The 25023-nt window shown below is 51.5% G+C and overlaps 1 protein-coding gene across 1 annotated transcript; it reads right to left on the bottom strand.

The window, feature by feature from the left end:
• TRAP1 (TNF receptor associated protein 1) lies at positions 1–23488 on the bottom strand. The gene is made up of 18 exons (XM_069029804.1): positions 23380–23488; positions 18834–19001; positions 17683–17765; positions 17148–17288; positions 9943–10014; positions 9142–9302; positions 8211–8320; positions 7954–8027; positions 5542–5697; positions 5104–5224; positions 4910–4979; positions 4603–4750; positions 3907–4092; positions 2733–2871; positions 2191–2276; positions 1528–1673; positions 1092–1164; positions 1–828 (listed from the first exon to the last, which is right to left on the bottom strand). Exons 1-18 carry the CDS (start codon positions 23459–23461, stop codon positions 727–729), a joined length of 2118 nt encoding a protein of 705 aa, XP_068885905.1. The 5' UTR covers positions 23462–23488; the 3' UTR covers positions 1–726.
• Between the last annotated feature and the right edge of the window lie 1535 nt (positions 23489–25023).

Here is a 25023-nt window from a genome sequence, read left to right as displayed (position 1 = left end):
GAGGTGTCTGGAAAAGAAGAACTGTTTATTTATCATAAATACAGATCAGCTAGGTGTGCAGTTTATCCCACAGACTCTCCAGAAAGCCACACACTGGAAAGCTGCCTCCCAGTTACTTCCCTTTTTCCACAAGGCCAGGATGAACTTGCTTATCCAGCAGCTCAATGATCTTTTCTGCTATGGGATTGCACTGACATGTTCCACCAACAGTATCTGTGTCTGCCAAAGGCAGCAGCAATCTGTCTTCATGCCAGCAAACTCCTCCTGCCTGATCAGACCTGGAGGTTTCTTAACTAATTTAATTCTTCCAGTGCTTGTTCAGAGCACAAAGGTGCACAGGGAATAGGGGGAATTTGTGGATAGGGGGGTGTATTCACAGACCTAACTGGGAAGCTTGCTGCCAACATCTGTTTTGAGAAAGGCCATTTTTAGAAACAGTATGAAATGAGACTCTTCAGGCTTGTGTCAGAAATGTGGGCACATTGTTTAAGGAACAACCTCTGGATTTCGTCCCCACTAAGAACACTGCACTTTGAACAAGCTGATGGTGTAGGATCTGATAGTTACAGGTGGCTCCTCCCTGTGCAGGGAGGGCTGAATGTCCCCAGAATCGTCCCTGCCCTCTGCCCATGAACCTGTGCTGGACAGTGCCTCCTAGCAGCTGCTGAGAGTGGCTGTGCCCGAGGCAAGAGATCAGCACAGAGTTCATCCTTCAGTCCTTGGGGCTCAGTTCTTCTCCAGGATTCTGGTGAGAAGTTCGTTCAGCCGGTTCACCATTGGCCTGGGATCCTCATTCAGTCCTGCTGCAATCATGGCATTCTCATAAATCTGAAAAAGACAAGAAAGCACTAAGTGACCTGCCTGAGGGAGGAAGGGAATGTCACTCTCCAGGACCTGCATGCTGAGATCAAGAAAGTCTTTTAGGGCACCTGCTAGGAAAACATGGACCACAAGTCCCAGAAATACCCAGGGACCACAGAAGGATGTGACTCTTGCCCACTGTAATGGTTCACCCTGTTCCCTGCCATGCATGATCTGCAAGCTGGCTCTGGGAAGGATGGTGCTGCTTCTGGAGAAGGTCTGGCTCTCACCTGGTCAAGCAACATCTGGGCCAGATCAGGCTGACTGTCCTTCAGCTCGCTGAGCTTCTTAATCAGAGTATGCCTGTAAGAGAGAGATCAACACTGAGAGTAGCTTATTTTGGACACAATGAGAAGTTTATTTCCAGAATGAGCAGCTAAGTCACAGTGGGTCACCAAAGTCAACTTCCTTGCTCCTGTTGTGGGGGCTTCTCTCTTCTCTCCCATCTGTCCCTATAAGCCCCATGGTTCCCAGAGGGTTGTACACTGTGTATGGGGGGCTCAGCTCGATGGTGCCACCCAGCCTCACAGATTAAGGCTCTGTAGCACCAACTGCACTTAATGGGGAGGACTCCGCTAATTGACAGCCTTACACTGCCTCCTCTCTGCCTCCACCCCTGAGAGGCTGCTGTGCCCCAGCCTTGGTGCTGGTGTTGTACCCCCTTACCCTGTGTTGATCTCCAGGGTGGGCTGCAAGAGCTGGGCTCGCTCCTCCTGGGTCTTGGCCAGCTGCTGCATGCGCAGGAAGTGCCGGGCAGCGCCCATCTCGAGCACGGTGATCATGGCAGGGTGGGTGTCCAGCCGGGTGGTCACCTGTGACACAAGCACCAGTCAGGGCTGCCATGGACAATGCACGTCTTAGAGGTGGGGAAAGTCTGAGGACTTGGAGTCTCCTCAGCACAGATCCACACCAAGCCTCCTCATGATTCACCCCCATCCCACAGGAGCTGCCTAAACCAGCAGGAAATATGGGGGCCCAAACGGCCCCACAGTCCACAGGGTTGCAGCTGGACCCAAAGCATTCCTTGCCAATACACCTTTCTAGTCCACAAGCAAGAAAAGTCATCAGCCTGTTCTGGTAACCTGAACATCGACTGGCTTTGCTCAATACACATTGAGATGTGGTTCTTCCACTGCCACATTGACCATCCAATGACAGATGCCAGCATCCACACCATTTACACACAGGAGGCACAGAGAAGAACGACTTCCCACAGGGTCCAAAGAAAAATCTGTGGCAGCAGATCCCCAACCACCCAACATCTTTTTTCCCATGATTGTTACCTCCGTGGATCTCCTGTACTCAGTTACCCAGACACAGAATCCCCACCTTCACTCCAGTGACTCGAGAGCCTAAGGCATTCCTCATCCAGGCCATCAGATCCTCAGCCTCCTTCTCTGTCAGACATTCTCCAGCTGGCAGGGAAAGAGGGCACATCTGAGCGTGCATCTATAGTGTGCAATGGACAGTGAGCTGAGTTTCCACACTTCCATTTATCAGTTCTCTTGTGGGAACAGGAATGCAGCACCACTCAGCACACACCTACATATCCTCATCCCAGACCGTGCCATACCGTGAGAGGGCAGGCTCATGCCTTGCCAGGGGCTGCCTGCCTCCATCCAGGCACCAGATGTATGCATGGGGTTGAAATAAAATCATGGCAACTCCACACATGACATTCCATTTAACTTTGATAATGTGAGATGAAACGAATTTGCAAAACCTCTAAGTTGCCTCAGACCATGGGAATGGGAGGGTGGAATGCTCTTGCTTGGGAGCTGCAAGAGCAGGGGAGGAAGGTATCCCCTCACTGGTTGCTCAGGGTAGCAGGACAGCATGCAGCAGGAGGGGCCAGGGGAGCCTCACAGTACCTGGGCGGCTCTCCTCAAACTTCTCCTCCTTATAGTGATCAACAACAATGTCTGTCTCCACAGAGATCAGCTTCTTCTTGTCAAACTCCCGGAGGTGCAAGAGTGTCAGCTCATCAAACTGCTCATAGCAGAACAGCACCTGTGCCAACAAACGGACAGTAACACATTGGGATTTAACAGCATTCCCTCCTTCCCAAGGCAGCTCTGCACCAAACAGCAGGAACATCTCAAAGGAAACTCGCAGGTTCAACTCCACAGTGACTATCACTCAGGGCCTGACAAACGCTTGGAGGGATTTGTTACCACGGGTGGCAGGTCTGCAGTTGAACAAGTCCTGCTGCCCAGGGAAAGTGAGAATCAGCACTGACTCCAGTCCTGAGAAGGCCACCTACCCACAGAGGACACCTGTAACACCATTACAGCCCTGCACAGCAGCTCCCAGGCTCCTGCTCTGGTGTCCAGCAAAGGTAGGAAACAGATGTCAGAACTAGATGTCTGCACAAGTACTACATCATAGAATATGCTGAGTTGTAGGAGACTCATCAGGATCATTGTGTCCCAACTCCTGTCCCTGCACAGCACACCCTAACAATCCCACCCTGTACCTGAGAGCATTGTCCAAATGCTTCTTGAACTCAGACAGGCTTGTTGCTGTGACCACTTCCCTGGGGAGCTTGTCCCAGTGCCTAAAATCTCTGGGTGAAAACCTTCTCCCAACCTAAACCTTCCCTGACTCAGCTCCAGCCATTCCCTTGTGTCCTGCCACTGGTCATGAGAGTGAAGAGATCGGTACCTGCCCCTTGTGAGGATGTTGAAGACCACAGTGAGGTCTCCCCTCAGTCTCCTTTTCTCCAGCTGAACAGACCAAGTGCCCTCAGCTGCTCCTCATACGGCTTCCCCTCCAGGCCCTTCACCACTCTCATGGCCCTCCTTTGGATACTCTCTAACAGCTGAATGGTTTTTTTTTTTTCACATTGTGGTTAAGAGTGTGCGACAGGTCCCTCCTGACCTCATGCCACAGTTTGAGCACAGGCAGAGGGGGCCAGGCAAAGGCACTGTGCTGGCAGGGCTCTATCACAGACCTTACTGCCCTGCTCAGCTCTGAGAGCCAGCCCCAATCACTGCTGCAGCAGCTCAGGGTGTTCCCCTGGCTGTGGCACCACTGCTCACCCACCTCCATGTCCTTCTTCTTCATGGCCTCGAAGTAGGGGGAGTGCTCGGCCAGGTGCCGGTTAGGGGCACACAGGTAGTAGATGTTCCTGCTGCCGGCCTTCATGCGCGAGCCGTAGTCGGTCAGGCTGGTCAGCTGCCCTGCGGGCAGGGCCGACGACTCGTAACGAAGCAGCTTTGCTATGTCCTCCTGCAAGAAATGTGCTCCTGTGAGCTCAGGGCGGGGTCACTGTGCTCCACACGACCACTCCCAGCCCCAAGGATTGCTTTTGCGGCATGCAGGCCTCTTGGCAGCCCTACAAAAAGGCTCAGGGGATTCCAAATTCCTCCTTTTCTGCTCCAGATATTAAGGAGGCAGAAGAGTGACCTAGACAGGATGTAGGTCAAGCTCTCCTGGAAATGGGAATTCAGGCAGAAGACAACAGAAGGGGAAGGCCCTACTTTATTGCCTGTTGTAGTTGACATTGCACGAGGGAGTGCTGACAACAGTGGGTACAGAGACTCTGCAGGGTCTCAAAATAAATGGGAAGCAGCACCAGTCAGAAAGAGTGAGAGTTTGGGCACTAGAGAATCCATGGGTCTTGGCAGACCCAGGAACACAAGTTACAGGCAGCGAGTTCCATGGGGAAGTCGCAGTCTCCCTCATCCCAGCTCATAGTAATTTTTCCCATCAGCTGCAGTGCTTCAAGACTCGTGGTACCTTGACATCCTGCTCTGCTATCGTGACAATCCCCTCTCTCATGAATACCCCGTACTCCTCAAAGAATTTGGCATATTTCTCAGGGTCCTTCTTGCTCTGGTCAATGAAGAACTTGATCAACCTCTTCTGCAAAACGTCACGGAGCTTCCTGCAGCAGGAACAAGCCTTTTTAAAGACAGCTGCTAGAGCAAGACAAGACATTTTAGGTGAACATCTCTGTGCAGGGTTGTAGTGAGTCTGTTGTCCCCTCTCTCTCACGGTTTTACATCTGGTCTTTGTATCTCAGTTCAGAGATAGTCTTGCTTACCTGATCAGGGCACTCTCCTGCAGCAGCTCCCTGCTGAGATTCAGGGGTATATCCTCACTGTCTACAACACCTGGAACACAGAGCAACCCTTGAACAGTGATGCAAACCCGAGTGCCAGGCTCAGGAGGGCAGCCCTTGCCTCATTCCTGTGGAAGTCATTGCCCACAACCTGCTATTCCTGGTCCCACACGCACCTCTAAGGAAGCGCAGCCACTTAGGCAGGATGTCTGCAGCTTTGGTCTGGATGAGGATTTTGCGACTGTAGAGGGCAACGCTGGAGCCCATTTCCCTGCTGATGTCAAACATGGATGGCTTCTGCAGGAAAAGAGACAGGAGGTAACACCAGCACTGTGCAGGGTGCCCACATCACACTGTGGTCTTCCCTACAATGCTGAACCCAACGAGAGCCAAAATCTTGGCTCTCTTCCCTAGGGACCTACCTGTGCCATCCCCCTGCTGCTGTTGTGGCTCAGTATCCCAACTACCCTGCGGCACCCAGCCCACTGCAGAGATGCCACACTGGATATTCCTCCCTGCAGCCATATCTACCTCCTTTCCCTAAGGAGCTCTCCCATTCTCCCCTTTCAGAGCAGCTGGGCAGATGTCCCACGTGCCCAGGACAGGACACGTACTTGCTCAGGCACATAGAAGATGCTGCGGATGTTGAGCGGAGCGTCGGTCTTGTAGTGCAGGATGTAGCGGGGCTTGTCGTAAGCCTGTGCTATGAAGCGGTAAAACTCCTCGTGCTGCCACTCACCGATGTCCTTGGGGTCCAGCATCCACAGAGCCTGTGGAGGAGCAGGGAGAGGAGTTCCCATCAGCTCTGTGGCCTCCAGGATGCCGGAGCAGGGAAATAGAACCTTTCAAACAGACTCCTCTGCATAGCCTGGGACCAAGTGAGATGTGGCTCAGGCACATTATCACAGACTAACAAACTACTGCCCCTCATCTGGCCTTGGGCCACCCCTCAGAGGTAACTCTTGCTCTGCAACATACATGGGGCAGCTTTGTTTAGCCCAAAACAAAAGGCATTTGGCTAGCCTCCATTGCCTCACACTTGCCAATGGCCAAAGGCATCCCAGGCAGATCCCACAGCTCAACTGACTGTCAGTACCGGTCGAGTTCTCAAGGCCTGACCAGCAAGCAAAGGGAAAGCAAAAGTTTAAGCGAGCATTTTGCAACCAACCTGACTCTCTGATGGAGGTCACTGTCTCAGCTAAAAGCCTGTGAAGCAGCTCCTGCACTGCCTGTTTTCTGCTGATTTGTTCTGGAGCAGCTTGGGAGATGCTCTGTGAACCACTGCAGGGTCACTGCTCCAGCACTATTTTCCACATCAACACATGGACTGAAGCCATGAGCTCTAGCTTCCACCTGCTGCTGCTCTAACCCCCCAGTGCTTTCTGGAGCATTCAGCCCACGCTCACAGCATGTTTCAGTTTTCAGTACCCCAGCAAAAGACTCACATCTAGCAAAGATGTGGGACTCAGCTCAGAACTGTGTTTCCAGCTGGGTGAAGCCCATCTCAGTCACTGCCTCCTTTGCCACTCAAGCCCTAATGAGTGACTGGAGTGATTTCCGGGGACAACACAAAACATCCAGCCTACCCTCAGAGCCCAAGGGTTTCAGGTCCCTGAAATCCTTAAGAATTCCTCTGCCTCAGAGTCTTGTTCCACAGGTGGCTTCCCATCATTTCCAGCACACACAAGTGTCCTGGAGGGTTTGCAGGATCCCAGGTAGGATTATGGACTCACTGGGAGTTAAGGTGTTTTACAGTAGCTATGTTAGGGAAAATGCTGCATTCTCAGGGGCTCACTTGTAGCTAACAATTATCCCAGTCAGACCAGAAAAGCCCCAGCTCCACGCTGTGAGCATTCAGGAGCTCATCTAGGAGAAAGCCCACCAGGGAACCAACTGTGGCTCTGTTTGCAGCGAACTGATGCTGATGTGTGGAAAAACACAGAGCCAAAATCCTGGATAAAGAAAAGGCATGAAATGGGAGCATAATGAGAATAAAGCTGTTGCTGTAACCCAAGGGAAAACAGACTTTCTGATAAGAAGATAAAAGTCCATGACTCTATTAAGGGCATTTCACCCCTTGCTCTACTACTGCTCTTCTCCAGGGAGCCTGTTCTATTGATTGTCAGGTAGAGAGAGCAAACAGCTGTCTAAAGCTATTTCTGGTTTTGTAATTTAAGGGGCACAGCTAGAAAGCCTTTGGAACAGAAACACTATTATGCAGGAATCCAAATAAATAATCAGTGACTAATAACACCAATTACAGAACCTTAGATAAATTAACATGGTAAAATGTTTAAGTACAGTCTTGAAAGTCTGTGCAGTCAGTGCCACATTCCAGGAAACAAAAAAGCCACACACATGCTCTCTACCTGCTCTCTTAGGTGAGAAAGCTTTAAACAATCAGAAGATGAGATGCTGGAGGAAAATGATTCATAGATTTCTGTTTTAAAGAGAATTAATTTCTCCCAAGTGATGCCTGCAATTGGGCCAAGAACATCTGAGTAAAATGGATCTGGCTGCAGTATAATGTCAGTGGTCAGAAAATGCCAGCATCAAGCAGTGCTTAGCTAGGAGCTGGGAATAAATCAGGCAGTGAGCTGAGCTGCTAAAAAACCCCAACCACTCCCTGGAACTGGCTATTCCGTGTGAAGGACAGAAAGAACTGCAGTGAGAGGTGTCAGCACACCAGCAATATGAGCAAACCCTACAGAACTAACATGTCATGTGGCTTCAACAGAGTAAGCATTATAAAGCACTGAAATAATAATTCAGGATAAGGGAAGATACAGATCTTGCTGATCTCCAAGAATTTTCCACAGTAAGTGCAAACAAGCTGTTGCAGGTACGACTTCTGCTGGATTGTCTCCTTTTGTTCTAATTAACTGATCACTACAAGGTCTGTGATATCCTGGACAATCCTCCTCTGATTTCCACAGACAGCAGCAGCTTTATGCTGTTTCCTGTCTCCAGTGGAGGATTACAGTGGTTCATCTCCATGACTGACCTGCCTGCAGACTCCACCTCACCTGTAACGTGTTAATTCTTCTCCCATTGAGGTACAGGGGGAAGCTGATGAAGTTGCTGTATTTTGTCACCACCTCTGGAATGGAAAAAAGACACAGAAGGGTCACCTTTGTGGAAACAACATAGCAAGAACTCCCTCAGTAACAGCAGGTGAAAGGAATTGTAGGAGAGGAAAAAACCTGTAAATTCACCTCCCACCCATGGGCACCAACAGACTTCACAGAGCCTCAGGGCTAACAGCATTCCCTCCTCTACTCACCCTTGACTCGGTCTTCATTTGCAAACTCTTTGCATTCTTCTTTGAGGTGTATAATAATCTTAGTCCCAGCTCTGACCCCAGATGCTTCTGCAATCTCAAACATTCCTGAACTAGGATTAGAAACAAACTCTGTGTCAGTTTGTGCCTCAGGTACACCCACGGTAGGACAGAGAAATGGTTTGTTAAGAGCACACAAAACACTTCAAGGCCAAGAGAAAAAGGCAAAAAAAGTCTTGAATGCCTGAATGCTCCTTGTGCCTCTGAGAAACCCCAAAAAACATGTGGCTGTTTTCCCTACAGAGACTCCAGACCCAGGACACACTGCTCTGCAAAGACACTAGCTACTGAAAACCCAAAACAGTCTTGTGTCTCAGTTTTCTCAAGAGTTTAAGTAATGTAGTAAATTCTTTATTCTGAGGAAATTTTAAGGGGATGTTGAGCTTGTCACCCTCAGAAGCTCCAATTTCAACATGTCCAGCAGCCCACAGCTTTGCCATCACAGATGTTTGCAACTTCAAGTAAAAAGCAAAGGATGAGCACACAGATGTGACCCACAGAGGAGATCTGCCTGCAGACCACAGCGCTGCACAAGCTCTGCTCTCTGTGGGTGCCCCGAGCCAAACCTCAGAGGATGATTAGACCAAAGAGGTTCAATTTGTCCCTGTAGTATGGGGCCCCCTAAGCTGACTGCCTGCCAGCAGGGATGGAATAGGAGAGGCAGGTACTCTGTCCACAGCATGCCTGCTCTGACAAAGCAACTCTGTCCTTAAGAGTGCCACACTGGCACATTTGGCCATGCTTTGTCACTGTGTATAACTTGAGCAGGACCTAAACCAGACAGCCAGGTCCTGAAAGAATACACAAGCCCTGTCTTTGCACAGCTTTCAGGCCACATGTGGTCAGGACACAGCCCCCCACTCTGCAGCCTCACCCATCAGATGACCAGTGGTAGCCTGGGCTGCCTGGCTCTGCTGACTGTGAGAACACCTCCACTTTATCAGCCACCATGAAGGCTGAATAGAAACCCACTCCAAACTGGCCGATGATTTTACTGCTGGCTTCAGCTTGGCTCTGCAGAGCTTCTAGAAAAGCCTGGAGGAACAAAGGAGATGCAAACCATCAGACAGTGACTTTAGATATTGCTGGAGGTTGTGATCAAGCCCCAGCTGGGCTCCTCAGGCACTGCAGCCTGGCAGTCCAGCACCCTCACCCCATGCTCCTGCATCAGTGCTCTGAGGAAGGTTCCCAAGGAAAAGGGTTTCTCCACAGGGACTGCACCTCTGGAAAAGGGGAGCATTGCTTAGAGCAATAAAAGGAAGACAAGCGAGGGCTCAGTCAATCAGGAGCAGGAAACCTTAAAATGGTGCCTCCAGAGATGAAAAAAATCATACACATGTACAACACCTTGCTGTGGGAACAGAGCTGCTGTTCCCCTGGACATGGGGTAAATGCCAAGTGGGTGGCAGGAAAGCATTTGGAGTGAGGGCAGGGGGCAGAGCAGTGCTACATGCAGGGCCCATCAGCACTGCCTGGGCTCCCTGGGCCTCCCACAGCACAGCAGAGACCATTGAGAGCCAGAAGGCAGGTTTCACCTTCCAAGAGGGGTGTAATTTCACAGCTGGGCTGGGGGCCAAGGGACAAAACAGAATGAAAAATTACTGGGACAACAAAAGTGGTTGTAATTGGAGAGAAGTTTTCTAAAGGAGGGAGAAAGGTCCTCATCCCAAGTTACCTTTGAGCCTGATCGAGCAATGGTACCAAGGTTAGAAACCAGCTCCTCCTGGGTCATCCCAATACCTGTGTCCTGAAAAGAAACAGCAATTGCAGCTGAAATATCAGTAGGGAATCATTGCTCCAGCAAACAGCACCTGAGCAACTTCTGCCTCCAACTCCCACTCTCTCCTTCCCCTTTGAGTAGTAAATCCAACAGCAGACCTCCAGATGTGGCTCCATCTGCCCATGGCCAGGAGCACAGATTCAAGGGGCACAGAGCTCCAGGGGCAGCCACAGCTGCCTACAAACCACCAGAAAGCTCAGAGACTCTGGCCATTTCTCAAGGAAAGACAAAACCAGGACAGGCTGGATTCTACATCCCTCTAAAAAGCACAGGATGGCAGTGCAGGAATGAGATGTCAACCCAGCCATGGCCCCATAGTGCCAGATGTCACGCACAGGGACACCCTTCATTCCTGAACTAGTCTGAGGGGGAGTTGAGGAGCAGTGAGAAGCAGATTGTCTGCAATCTGCAGATGTGGAACCGAGGCACTAACACTGGGAATCAGCAGCAGAGCAGTGAATCCCTTAACTCTCAGGTAATGCAGACCCTTGTCTGCAAGCACATGAACTGATCTCCATCTGCTCTGCCTTTTCCCCCTTCCTCTCCCCCTCACCCTGTGCTCCATGATGTGTGTATGAAGCTGTCAGTGTCCAGGAGAGCTGGGTATTGCATTCCCATGGGAACAGACTAATCCCAGCCAAAACACAATGCACCGGCTACACTTCGTGGTGCTCTGTCCAAGCTTCAGAGGCACACAGCTCCTTGTCATCCCCAGGTTATTCCAGAATTGCACTGCTGCATGCAGATAAACATCTCCCTGCTGCTCACACATCTCAGGCAGCAAAGCCTGCAGCAGCACCACCCAGAAAAGGCTGCGGTAAGTCTTAAACCTGGCTGCAACTTCAATTTGCATGACACCCCAAGGCAACAAGGATAACAGTAAACCCCAGCCAGAAATGACCACCCTCTTACACAGGACCCCAGCAAAAATCTTTCCCATTCTGTTGTCCAATGTGTTTTCAGACTTGCTCCACACACATTTTCCACAGGAGCAAAGGGCAGGCTACTGCCCTCCAGGATGCCACTTCTAAGACAAAAGTGCCATTCCCCCTCCCAAATCCCAGCAGCTTCGCTACCTGACACAAGCATCCCAATAAGCCACTGTTACATGTTCTCTGAGCTACTCTCTGAGGTGAAAATTAGCCAAGTGAGATGTGATTCTCATTCCTGTGAGGGATTCAGCTCTACCTGAGTACCTGTGAGCACAGTTATAGCAGCTGACAGCAGCTGGCACATCCGGAGTGAGCTCACACATTCCCAGTGCCTTAGCAGGGGTGGGATTTGGTGTGCAAGGTCAGCAAAATCAGCTGCAGCAGAGCTGGCAGCTGCTAGGTGACTTGGAGGTGAGGTGCCAGAGTGACCTCTGCAACCCATGGAGCATTTACTGGGCTTATTTCTACCAAAGTAAGTTGATGTCCGTATGTATTTCTTAATGTAGCGTTTAACTCTACTGAAGGATTGAACTGTTCAGCTTGTGAGGTGCCATGTGGGTAAGACATTTTCCTGCACCCCCACAAGTCACGGCACAGCAATACCTTTCCCTTGGTTAAATACAGTAAGGCCAGTCAGCCCACTTGGCTGAGAGGAGGGATGATGCCCAGTAAGATCTCAACAGCGAGAGATCAAAAGCCAAGAAAAATAAACAGCGTATGGCAAAATCTCAGGAATCTGACATGGTCCCTTCCCCCAGGGAAGAAAAAGCCAGAAAGAACAGTTTTCAGCATCTGGTTCAGTTTTTGTTCATGCCAGACCCTGAACAGAACTCTGATCCACTTCTATTTATAGCACAGCATGTCATTCCCAAATTCCAGTGTGTTAAAAAAAATACATCCTTACCCCATAAATTTACTTAGCTATTGAATTCCTAATGCCCTGCCAAACTTACTGCAAAATGCTTAATGAAAGTTCCTGGAGGCTACTTTGATGAGGGTGAATCTCATGAACAAAGAAAGCAGGGCTCAGAACAGCCGGGATGCTGAGAGGGAGAGCGGAAAGCAAAGATCCTGGCAAAGCAGACATTCCCTACTGCAGGAAAACACCTGGGTGGATTAGGATGAAGACAGCATTACGATTCAACCCACCCTTGCCATGTCCACATTTCCTGCAGCTGCTCTTTGGCTCCCTTCACCACATGGAGCTGCTCGGGGGAACGGGAATAAAGCAGCAGTGGAGGAGAGACGAGAGCTGAGCTCTGCAGAGCAGGAACTCTGCAATCTTGGGAAGCAGCTGAACCTGCTCATGAGCAGCTCACCTGAGGCTGGGCCCACAAAAGTGCTGGCAGCTCCAGCTCCATGAAATCCAAAGAAGGAGCTGGTGGAACTTCTACTGCCCTTCTCACACTGCTCTGTGCTGCACCAGCTGCTGTTCAGCTGCTGGGCGTCTTCACCAGGAACCACCATGGCACCACACAACCCCTGCAAACACCTTCTACCCACCACCATCCAGTCCTTGCTCCACCAGCAATGTTACAACTTTCCTTCCCCTTTTAGCCCTCCCTTCAGCCTGCAAGAAAAGCTTTATCAGGCTGACCACAGCCACAGCAGAGCTATTTGTAACAGCACAAAGCAAATTGTATGTGGGGCTCCTCAAATGACAAAATGTGAGGGATATGCTCAGAGTTCCATGTGCCAAATGTTTCTGCACAGCTTGGAGAGACCAAGACACAGAGTTCAGTGTGCTGACCCTTCATTAGCTGGAGGTTTATTACAGAAGACTTGCTGTTACTCAGCAGAACCACCAGCTCCTCACCTGGGTGAATTTCTCTTCTGGTACTTCTCAGGGTGCAGAGTAAAAATCCTCCCCCAAACCATCCCCTATACAAGACAACACAGAGGCTGCAGACCTTCAGACCATGAAGGGCTGGTGGCCACAAGTGTTGAACTAAACTCAGTAACATTTACCCCAAAGAGACATCAGCTGAACTTTGTTTTTAGCACCTTTTTATGTGTGGAGACCTCCCAGGTACCAAAGCTGCTGCTGATCTGCACCTTTGTGCCTTCTGTGCCCTTTGCTCTAACCCTGTGGTGAGGGTGCTGGATGTTTGCAGAGACCTGCTGTGTAAAGATTAGTTTAGCTTTGCTCATTACCTGAGTCCAATTTAAAGTATTGCAGAGCTTCCTCACACCTAACAGCCCATTAACCAGCCATTAACTGCTGCCTCTGCCATGACTGCATCAGAAGGAATGCTCCCAGTTAGAGGTACCTGGCTGAGATATTGTGTCTTTCACTTTGCTTTGTTGCAAAACAAACACTTAAAACATTTATTCCAGTGTAAAACCTCAACGGGGCATCCGAAGAACACTAACTATATTATAAAGACATGCTGCTTTCACCAACTGATAAGGTAATAAAATCCCAAAATGTCTGATTAGCACATGTGCCCACTGTTATTTAAATACTTGATTAAAGACTTAAAATTCACAAGATCAGGACGGCAGCTGCACAAGAGCAACATTCTGGTTTAGAATCATTAAAGCATCTGCAGCAGCAGCAACCAGCAGATGAAAAGCCAGAATAAAACTGATGCCTATAAACATGAGGTAGTCTCGGCCTAGTACATGGAACTTGTCCAAAGCAGAGAGCCTGAGCTTCCCTTTGCAAAACCACAGGCTCGGCCTCCACCCATCCAGGTCTAAATACCCGCTGTCCAGAAAAGTACTGCCTTTCATCCACTTTGAATTTCCCATTTTTATACAGGATATGCTTTTATTCTGCCATGAAGAGAACTAAAAGATTGTGCACTTCCTTCCTTGGGCCACAGGTTATTTGAGATGTGTTTATATTTCTGGGTCCTGGGCTTATTTGTTAAAGATGATGCAATCACTGGAAGCTGTAGCCCATCCCTGCAATCTGTGGCACATTTCTGTAGGTTTAATTCCACCTAAAACTTGCTGAAGTACAGCCTGATATACCCCTCTATCTCCACCTGTCCATCTCCTGCTTCCTCAAGCCCAAGTGACACACAGATGCTGCAGTGCAGGTCACCCTCTCTGCTGCAGCCTGGTCACACAGGGGAGGGGGACCTGCTCCCTACCTGCCCCAAGCTTTGTCGGACACAAGGGTGCATTTGCACTGAACTGCTACAGCTCAAACAGCCCAGTCCTTACTTGGAGCCCCAGGACAGCCCAGTCCTTGTTACAGGCTGTTTGGTGAGGCAGGAGAGATCTGCTCAACGATACAGGGAGCTGTTGCAAGGAGGAGTGGTGTTTGCAGTCATTTTAACTCCTCCCAAACACAGCAAACTGGTGATTTTGTGGCTTCACAGACACTGATTTTGGATGACGGCAACAGAGAGATGAAAGCCCAACAAAAGGAACTGAGCAGCCCAAGCTCTGGCAGCAACTACACTCCTTTCCCATTCTAGAACAGCAAGCACACTCCCTCCCCCAGCAGCAGCAGCCATCAGCTCTGTAAACATTTCAAACCATTTCCTCCAAACTGTCCTAGCCCTAAATTAAGCACCAGCAAGGAGCAGGGCTGCAGCCCTGAGCTCACACATCACCACCAGGCACAGCAGCACGGCAGAACTGCACAGCTTCAACACCACCACAGCACAGCCAAGCGCCTGTCACCTGCCTGTCACCTTGTGCAGGTGCTGAAAGTGAACTCTGTGCTCACAGGGCCTTGGGTTCTGTAAGAGGCTCTCTGTTCCCACCTCAAAGGGTCCAAAACCACGTCAGTAAAGCCTGAGCACGCGGAACTGCAGAGCTCTGCAGAGCTGCTCTCACTGGAAACACACCCCTCACATTTTCAAATGGATTTTCTTAAGAGCTCTGACCTTGCAGGCTGTGGCTGCTACAGATGGAGCTGTCCTAGAAACACAAGGCAGTTTTCAAAGGGATGGAGGAAATGGTGGAATTTGCTAAAACAACATGACTTTGGTGAAGGAAGCGAGGTGGTGGAATTCAGTCAACATGTTCCTCTTACACATGCAATGCTTAGGTGGAATATTCCTGAATGGGGACATCCTATCAGAATTCTGAGTCTTGCTGTGCTTATGACTGGAATTCAGTCCTGGCAGAGAGCAAGCAGAGCAGAACTGCTGTCACTGAACAGAGATGAGTATAGTCCTATACTAGATCTACATAATCCCCCAGGAACGTGCCTGTAATTGCCATCACACATTACAGACCTGCCTTTTCTCAGCTCAGTGAGACACAAAGAGATGCTACAGGGCTTGGAAGAGGAGGGGAGAGATTCAGCAGATCCAGAGGCACAGAGCAGCATGAAGATCTGAGGAGAAGGATCCAGGAGTCAGAGTGAGATAATGGGACCTTTCTAGGAGTAAAAAAGGGGTGACCATTGCTACAGGTCATGTATGAGGGACCTGCTGCCTCTTTTTTGGTAGGTCCTAGTGAGTACAGAAAACAAAACAGTGGCTAAGGGACAAATCCATCTCTGCCTCAATCACTGCAGCAAGCTTTCTTTCACCTTTGCATTCCTGAAAGGCAGAGAAATGCTCTGAGTGATGCTTGTTCACAGTAATCATTATATGCAGTTTGCTTCTTCAAGAAGTTATAAATAACCCCCTGACTGGAGGTAAGGAGCTTTTGGCACTCTGGAGAAGGCAAAGCTATTAAAGAGATTGGAGCAGCGCTGTTCTTGCTGCTCCCCACCGCCCAGGACTGCTGCAGTTAAAAGCTTCCTAGTTAAGACTCATTTAATGGCATTAGAGAGGCACTGGCAGCCAGGCAGGGGGTTATAAAAAGCCCAATCCCTAAACCATCTAACTGGGATGGCATCAGAGGCACCCTGCAAGGTGGGCAAGCAGCTCTCCAACCAAACTGCCAAAGAAGGGGACAGCTTCCACAGGGACAGGGCATGAGTGGTAACAATGTCTTGATGGAGTCAGATGCTTCGTGTCCACTACAATCTCAAAAGCCAAAGATGAGAGAAAGGCAGGAATGACCCCGGCCTCGGGCTAAGCGAGGGCTCCTTGAATAATCGGTGTTACACAGGAATCAGAAAACTGCAACAGTGTGACAGGAATAGCAAAGCCCCTGCACCATGGTTTGAGAATCTCTGCTTGGTGATTGTGTTGCCCACTGACAAGCACTAACTTCCCCATGGCAACTGCAGCACTTGTTCTGCAGAGGAACAGAAATATAAAATAACTACGCAGCCTCCAACAGCCCCCCGTGCTTTTGTCCCACGTCAAAAATACCAGCCTGTGTGCTCTGCCTGTGCTACATCTCCCCTGGACCTGCCATGGTCACTCAGTGCTCCCTCCTCCTCCTTCTCCTCTGCTCTCCTGAGAATGTCCACAGCTACACTCATGGCTGACACAGCTCCACGAGGAAAATGACCAGTTTGCCTTCTTAACGTTAGGAACTTTGCCAAGGAAACACCAAAACTGAGGCTCAGCCTCCCACCCGGGACAAGAGTCACAAGCAAGGTCAAAGTACAGAGAGAAGGCCCAGCTCCACTTCCCTCCCCACGCTGAGGCCCACAGGTGCCTGCTCTTAGAGACTGTCTCCCTCCCAATCATTTTGTCACCAGCAGGGAACACCAAAATGTGGGCACAGGGAAGTGCTGTGCTACTGCCCAAATCTACAGTCCCACCTGTGTCTGAGGGCAGAACCTCAGCATCAGCTGGATTCGATCTGTCCTGGAGCAGGAGGAGATAGAGACAGGCAGCAATGGGAAGTTCTTCTCACCACCCTGGTATCTCCCCTCTCACACAGGGGAGAGAAGGTCTGCAAGCAACCAGGTAACCTCTCAGACTTAAGGAGGTACAGGAAAACCTCCCCAAAGGTCAGGAGGAAACCAAATTCACAACTTACCCACTAGTGAGAAACAAGCACTACCTGGGAAATGGACTAGGCAGGGGTACTGAGAGAAAAGCTACTGGTAGTTCCCAATAGGGAAAGAAGGAGCAGCAAATTTTCCTACGGCTACAAGTGGGGAGCAGATACATTGCTGGTTTCTCATCAAATCCTCAGGTTACAGCCTCATGAACCAGAGCCCAGCTGAGGACAGAACATTCTTTGGGCAGGCCTGGGGACTCTGCTGCTGCTCAGCTTCCATTGACTCTTCACAGGACAAAGGCCAGTGATGAGAGCAGCAGGGAGTAACCTTCTCCTGTTACCTAAGGGAGTTACCTGGATAGTGATGGTTCCCTTTCCGCTGTCTGTCTGCAGATGGATCTCCAGCTCTGGCAAGGCCTTGCCTTCAGTCATCAGCCGGTGACGCAGCTTCTCCAGGGCATCGCTGCCATTGGAGATCAGCTCCCGGATAAACACCTGGGGACAAGACACAACCTGACACTGCAGCCTGGCCTTGCCCCTACACAGCACTCCCAGAGACCTGGGAGCTCAATGACTCCCACAAACTAACTCCCAGCTCCCCAAACTGTGTTTCCCCATTATGTGCCAGGAGAACAGTTTGTCCAAACTCAATGTGAAACTGCAGATGCTCAAGGCTCACAGAGTCATTTGGCTATACCTACAAATTGTTTCAAAAACCCATTTTCAAGGTGTCTTAAGAAAACATCAGTCAAGAAAGCCTGACATGAAAGCTCAGGACTTGCCGGGAACTGAACAGTTTTTCTTCCAGCTCAACCATTTTGGATGTATCCCTTGACAGAGATGGGGATTTGCCAACAGAAAGTCTCCCAGCAAGTTGTGGGTCCCTTACCTCCTTCTCTGAGTACAGGGAACGGGCAACAATGTCCAGCAGTTTCTTTGTTTCAGCTTGGAATTCATGTTTAGAGGCTGCACCTGGAATAAAGGTTAGGGTTGGGGTTGTTCAGTTTGGAGAAGAGAAAGCTCAGAGAGCACTTAGAGCCCTGTCCAGTGCCTACAGGGCATCCAGGAGAGCTGGAGAGCGACTTTGGACACGGGGGAATGGTTTCCCACTGCCAGAAGGCAGGGATAGATGGGATATTGGGAAGGAATTGTTCCCTGTGAGGATGGTGAGGCCCTCACAGGTTGCCCAGAGAAGCTGTGGCTGCCCCTGGATCCCTGAAGTGTCCAAGGCCAGGATGGATGAGCACATCCATACAGCCACCCCTGCAGGTAGGGAGCTGTGCCCAGGAAGAGAAACCTCCTCAGAAATAAAACTACAAAACATCTCAGCTGAAAGACCACCCTTGGCCTTTTAAAAATAGCAACAGGCATCAGAGAACTCTGGGAAAACATAGGGAAAAGCCACAGGTCCCACATCGCCTCTGGTGTGCCTTGCTGGTGAGGATGTACATTGCCCAGGGATGGGGTGAAGCTGGAGTGTGGGCAGCCAGCACATCAACCCCACCACAGACTTCACAGCCTGGCAGTCTCAAAAATGCCTCCCAGAAAAACCATGGAGGCACAGAGTTAAGATGTTATTTCTGTGCTGGAATAACTCATTGCTTAGACTGCTTTAGAGCACCTCTCCCTGAAGCTGTGCAAAGCAATTTATTCTAACTAAAGGGCTGACACCAGGGCTCTCATCACACCTCCACGATCCACAGCAATGACCTGGCCAGGCACAGTTTGCTTCTGGGACAGAAAATTCTTCTCAGCCAGTTCTAGTGCCTGTGGAGCCTCCACACATACACATGACCATTGACTGCCTGGCTAAGCCCATGGATGCAGTCTTGATGTCCTTGTTTCTCAGTAAAGGCTGTTCTGACCTCCATCCCCAGTTTTTGGGAGGTGATGGTGCAACACAGATTCAAAGGATGTGGTGACCAATACCTGCACTTCCTCCAGAGGCAGCAGCACTGCTGAGGAGGGCTCACCTGCACCACACCTTGTCCGTGGTGCACCCCAAGAGTGTTCCCACAAGACATCTGTGCCCAGGCCCACCTTTCACATTCTCTGTGTTGCTGATGATGGTGTGCAGGGGCTCTTCCTCCTTGCTCTCTGCTGTCTGTGTGCTGTACATCCGGACAGCAGGAATGCTGGAGGCAGGAATGTTGTACTGAAGGCTCCAGCGGTGGAGTATTTGTCTTTGCAGACATGCCGCTCCTTTTGCTAAAGACACAAGTGAAGATATTTCAATACACATCACAAGTTCAGCACCAACAGGAGAACTCCTTAGAGGTCCCACCTAGGCAATCCCATGGGAGTTACACTGTCTGAACAGTTCTCTCACAATCCAACACCCACCATTCCCCTCCAGAATTGCCTTCAGTGCCTAAAAAGGGCAAGTTGCTAATTTGGCTCTTCTGAATTAAAATTTTATCCAGAAGATGACAATTAGCAGCTTTCCCACAGAATTAACCAGTGAGGAAGAGGCAGTCTGCAGCTTTCCCTGCTATTATCTGGCTAAGCTGAAGACAACTCCTACATCACTGCCTGTGAAAATACAGATTGGCAATAAGTACTGGGCCACTGACTGTCCAAGTACAGGCATTACATCCCCCAACAAAGCTGGGTCCAGGGCAAGCAGCACCTGCAGCAGCAGCAAGGCCACCAGTCACAAAATCAGCGGGGAAAATGAGACCAGTCAGGAAATGGCACAAGCCCCCTTAAAGTCAGGGATTCCCAGTTCTCCTCCTTTCATTACGCCCAGGTGAAGTCAACAGTCTTCTCTCTGTTGGGGGATAAATCAAAGCCAAACCTGGTCACAAAAAGACCATTTGCAGCACTCTGGAGCTCTGTCCAAAGCCTATTCCTTGGAGTGATTTCTGAATTGCTGGGAGAATGGCCTGTGCCAGAGCAGGATCCCAGAGGGTGTGGATCTGACCCTGAAGCTGCTCTGGGGACGGCAGTATCTTGGCCTCCCCCAGTCCTACAATAAACATAAACAGACTGGACTGATCTAGGAAGCCGAGGAGGGACCAGGACAGCCTGGCCAGAGCCAGGAGAACATGGACAAGCAGCAGAAGGGGCTGGACGCAGTGACAAGCTCAGGTTTTTCTCTGTGCCTGCTGGCTGTTTCATCCAGCAAGGGAAGGGGGCAAACCCTACATCTGATATTTCAAGGGGTCCTTTCTTTAGATGACTGGGTACAAAACCACCCAAAGACTGAACCAAAACCCATTAGTATGGTGAGAGTCCCAAAGCACACGTGTGAACTCCTTGGAAACAGCTTCCATGGCCATGCCCTGCTCGCTTCACAAGTGCTCTGCAAACCCCCTGCCACCCACAGCAGGTCCTACAGTCAGTGTGGTCATCAAGAACTGCTGCTCTAGACCATCATGCTGGGCTCTCACTTGCTCCAGACCAGGTGAACATGAACCCCCGAGCTTTAACAGCACTTCTGTCTCCTGCATCTCATCCTCAAGAGCTGACAGAAGAGGCTGTCAGTCCTTGTTCTTCCTCCTCCTCCTCACAGAAAGCTTTGAATCAAGATCCACTTCTCCAGCCAGAAGCTTGAATGACTCCCCAGTCATTCTACCCTTAAAGAAAAGAGCCCACAAATAGTTTTAAATGCATCTGAACACCTCCCACACACATAACTGTGCTCTCTGCGTCACAAACAGCTCTGCCGCATTATCGCAGGACACGTTCTGGAACTTCCATTCCACTGCCTGTGCTGGGATCATCTGGGAAAGTGGCAAGGAAAACAACCCAGGTGAATGAGGTGGAAAGCAGCAGAGCACTCACTATCCAGCCCCTCAAGCTTCAGAGGGGAAGGGCCTGCAGCCCAGAGTTTATATATTTTATTTATGTATTTACATATTTTATGCTCGGTGCTGTAGGATACTGCATTGTAGGTAAGCACACACATGCATTTCCCAAACAGCAGAAATAAAAGAGGGAATTTTTCTCCCTCCCTTACTCCAGGATCCAAAAAAGACACAGATCAGCAGCAGCTTAAAACCTTAAGGTCACTTCTATCATCAGATGTCCAGGCAGCAAAGCCCCAGAGCCACCACACAGGTCAGGCCCCAGCCCATGAACGCCAGCTGACTCTAGAAACTACAGCTATTTATAATTTTATTTCTGGCTATTTATAACTGTTGATGTATTCACATTTTTTGCCTCCCTACCTCTAAAGCACAGTAATAAATCACCAGCCATCAATTCGGAAGTTACTTTCGGATTTGTGCAATGTTTGGTCTTATCATCCTTAATTAACAGCCTGTCCCATGCCAGGGAGAGACACAGCTCATTAAATACAAGCTGCAGCATCTTCAGCCCATTTGCCTCTTGATAGTCCTTGCCTGGAGCAAGGGAGCAGAAAAGGCTCCCAGCTATTCTGAGTATAAAACCACAATTATCAGCACACAAGAGCTATTGAGAAGCACCTGCTGAGGTAACGGGTTATGTGGTACTCATAATGAGCCCAAGAAACAAATTCCTAAGCCCAGGCGACAGAGAAGGAATGGCTCTTGCCCCAGATAAGCACTGTGATGTTTTGGGGCAAATCAGGCCTTTTGATATTGTGTTAATCAAATGTGGAGCTTTACCACAGCCCACACCCCTTCCTATTCCCATCACTGCTCCACCTGCACCATGAGAGCTGGAGAAAGCCACATTACTCCCCAAATTCCACTTCTCTGTGATCCCAAGTGATCCTGGGCCTATGGCCACAGACCTGCTTCACACATGGGCAAGACAAGGCACAGCAAAGACAAGGACCCTCGGGGGCTCCTTTCCATCCAGACACCAGGACGTCTCAGTGGTCCCCAAACCAGCCCCCAGGAAACACACACAGCCTTTTCTGGAAAAACCACTGCAGTGAGCAGAGCTGAGCACAAGTCAGAGATTTAGGGTGGGAAATCCTGCACAAAGCAGTTTGTGGCTCAAAACAAAAGAGAAGAATTTGGGTCAGCAGGAATTACCATACCAGCTCCAAGCCGGGCAGCTGGGAGCCCGGGGAAGCTCCTTCGGGGAAGAGCTCTAGCAATTAACACTCCCAGCTCAGATCTCAGTGCACAAAAGGGCTCCCTAGCTGGGCACCAGATCCCTGAGAATGTCGGGAGAAGGGATTCCCTGAGTGACCCGCTCACACCAACACATCTCCTGAAATGCTCTGCACCAGCTTCAGCCCCCGGAATTGTGAGAGCCGAGAGGAAACACTGCCAGCTCTGCCCATGAGGGAAGGGACGGCTGCCCCTGCAGCCTGGATCCAACCGAAAGGAAAACACCCACTGCCCCTCCCTCTTTATCCCCACCCAGCTTCTGCTCACTATTTTTTCCCTGAGGGACCTGAGTGACAGGTTAAGGAATAAAACCCTGGCTCTGCTGGAGTATGCCTAACCCACCAGAGGCAGCAGCTTTGTTCCCAGACATGGATGCTAACAAGCCTCTAGGGATTTCTGTGGAGGAAGAGCTGGACTGCCCAGAAACACCAAAGTGGCACTCTGTGACACAATAAATCTGACAACCCGACCCTGAATGTGACCCTATTTGTCACACAATTTCCTCTGTCACATTTTCTCTTCGTAACCCGCAGGGAAACCACAGACCACACTAACAACACACAGATCTGTCAATTAGGGGCCACACAACAGATAAAGAAACAGGGAGCACAGCACGGGCTGCTGGCAGAAGACAGGAAGGAAACTTCTCACCATGCTTAGCTTCATGGCAACTCACAGGCACATTTCCAGCCCACGAGGGCCTTGATAAGGGAGCACATCCCACAACTGAGGCCTCAGAGTCTGGATTTTCTTAGCACTCACTCCTGTCAGCTGTCTGAGGTGAAACTTCAAGTGCATCCCTGGGAAATGCAAACTCTTCAGGCTCATCTGTGAAGTCCCCTGGTACTGACATGGCCAGAGAACAGCAAGGCTGCTGCCTTCTGCTCTCATGCAGGTACCTGGGCTGTGCACCCTGTGTGAGCTGGGACATGCACAGGGATATGATACATGATCTGAACATGCTGTACAGCCTATATGAGCCAGCAGAAACCTCTGCATGTCCTCTACGCCTCATATAGGCCAGGAGATGAGCTGGGAGTGCTGTATGAGCCAGGACACCACCGTGGATGTGTTGTATACCCCTGCACGAGGCAGGACATGAACCTCACCACGCTACGGGATCTGAGCATGCTGTACACCCTGTATGAGGCAGGACATGACCCTGGACCCGCTGGGTGCCCTGAATGTGCTCTCTGTCCGATACGAGCCCGCGCTCTTGCCTCTACAAGCCCATAATAATTCGCCCCTCCCCAGGAAGCAGCGCTGGGCGTTCTCGGGTCAGTTCAGCGGGCGCTTTGCGCGCTGCTCCCGCGCTGCCGGGCCGGCGCCCGTTCCGCCTCTGCCGAGCGGCCACGGCCGGCACCAGCCGAGAGCGACGGGGCGCTGCCTGTGGGACACGGAGCCTCCGCACCTCCAGAGGACGAACAAGGCCAAGCGCGACTCCGGGCAGGCGCGCCCGTCCGGGCCGAGCCATGGAGGTCCGGCCGCCCCCTCAGCCCGGGGGCCCGCACCCCTCACGCCGCCCGTCCCCCCCTCACCTGCGGGCGGGCGCAGCCCGGGCGCGGCCCCGGAGCGCCGCAGGGCGACGAGGAGACACCGCCCGCCCCGCGCCGCCGCCATGCCCGCGCTGCCCTCCCGCGGCGCCTGGTGATGACGTCACGGGGCGGGGGCGCGCGGAGTCCCCCACGCGCGGGCTGTGCGTGGCGCGCGCGCGGTGACGTCACGCTGTCCCTCAGCCCGCGTGCGCTGGTTCCCTCAGGGCTCCTCCTGAGTCCCCTCCCGGCCCGGGCCGAGCCTCCTCACGGCTCCCGACCGACTGTCTGCCCGGGGCGCCCCGCCTGGGTCCCCTCCCGGCCCGGGCCGAGCCTCCTCACGGCTCCCGACCGACTGTCTGCCCGGGGCGCCCCGCCTGGGTCCCCTCCCGGCCCGGGCCGAGCCTCCTCACGGCTCCCGACCGACTGTCTGCCCGGGGCGCCCCGCCTGGGTCCCCTCCCGGCCCGGGCCGAGCCTCCTCACGGCTCCCGACCGACTGTCTGCCCGGGGCGCCCCGCCTGGGTCCCCTCCCGGCCCGGGCCGAGCCTCCTCACGGCACGGCCTCACTCCCCTCACGGCCCTGCCTGGGTCCCCTCACAGGGGCGTTTCCAGGGCTCCGCCAGGAGGTCGGACGCCAAGCCCAGGACACTCTTTCCAAACCGCTCCTCTTTTGATGGTTAAAATCCCGTTCGCGTTTTTGAGGACTTGTTAGGAAAGGGAGTCACACACAAATTACAAACCCACTTTCCTCTCCCTGTGGAGACACCTCTGCGGGTGTCTCACAGTGAATGACCTCAGGAGCCCATTCCACGGGATAGGCTGCGGCAGCAGCTCGGCAATCGGAGCTGGCAGAGCTCGGTGCACCGTGGCTCTCCCAGTTTCCCCACGGAGGGGGCTGAGGGCCGAGGAAAGGCTGTGCCGGGCTGGGAGCAGTCCTCAGGAAGCCCCTGTGTGCTACACCTTGGCCGGGCACCCTGCTCGACTCTGGGCCAATTGCTTAACATCTAATTTTGGCATTTCTCTGAAAACTCCTCATCTCCCGGGGCTGTTTGAGCGTAGATCATCGAGATCTAAGGGGTTGAGGTACTGGAGAAAGGCTTTAGATGGGATGCGGGTGAGCGAGGAAATGAACCACTCTGGCGAGACCCGAACTGGGAATGTGCGTGAGAGTAGAGCCTCTCGATGAACACCACCACAGCCAAAAATAAAAGATGGAGCAGGTCTCTTTCGGTAAGCACTAACCACTTCCAGACTGAGGAGCTTTCAGGAGGGAACCGTGCCCACCGAACAGAGCCAGCTTTGTAACCCCAGGCCCCGGGGAGCTCGCTGGAAAGCTCCGTGTGCAATTCACTCGTGCTTGCAGCTGATCTTTTGGGACTATGCCGAGCCGAGTGTTGTTTTGGAGGTTCACATCTAAGGTTTGTGGGGCACTCGACGTTATGGATTAGGTGCAACAAACCCAGCACGAGCCTTTGCATCACTCCGACACCCTTCTGCTGGCTGCATTTCCACCTGGATCCAACTCCAGCCCTTCATCGAGATTCCCTGTGCTACAGCCAAAACCAAAATGACTTCTGAGCCAGTTGCAAACGCTTCCCTCTTGCTGTACTCACTGCTACCTCCCGCTGACCCCACGGCACTCCCGAGAG

This window comes from Aphelocoma coerulescens, chromosome 14 (genome assembly GCF_041296385.1).
Source record: "Aphelocoma coerulescens isolate FSJ_1873_10779 chromosome 14, UR_Acoe_1.0, whole genome shotgun sequence".
Lineage (NCBI taxonomy): Eukaryota > Metazoa > Chordata > Aves > Passeriformes > Corvidae > Aphelocoma > Aphelocoma coerulescens.
This window is presented reverse-complemented; position numbering and strand designations above follow the sequence as displayed.

Excerpts from the sequence above, each read along its gene's own strand:
- TRAP1 (XM_069029804.1), bottom strand. The coding sequence starts at position 23,461 with ATGGCGGCGGCGCGGGGCGGGCGGTGTCTCCTCGTCGCCCTGCGGCGC. Across the intron at positions 4,980-5,103 it reads GTGGCTGCGCTTCCTTAGAG|GTGTTGTAGACAGTGAGGAT; the intron begins GTGCGTGTGGGA and ends TCTGTGTTCCAG. Across the intron at positions 829-1,091 it reads CCCAGATGTTGCTTGACCAG|ATTTATGAGAATGCCATGAT; the intron begins GTGAGAGCCAGA and ends TGTCTTTTTCAG.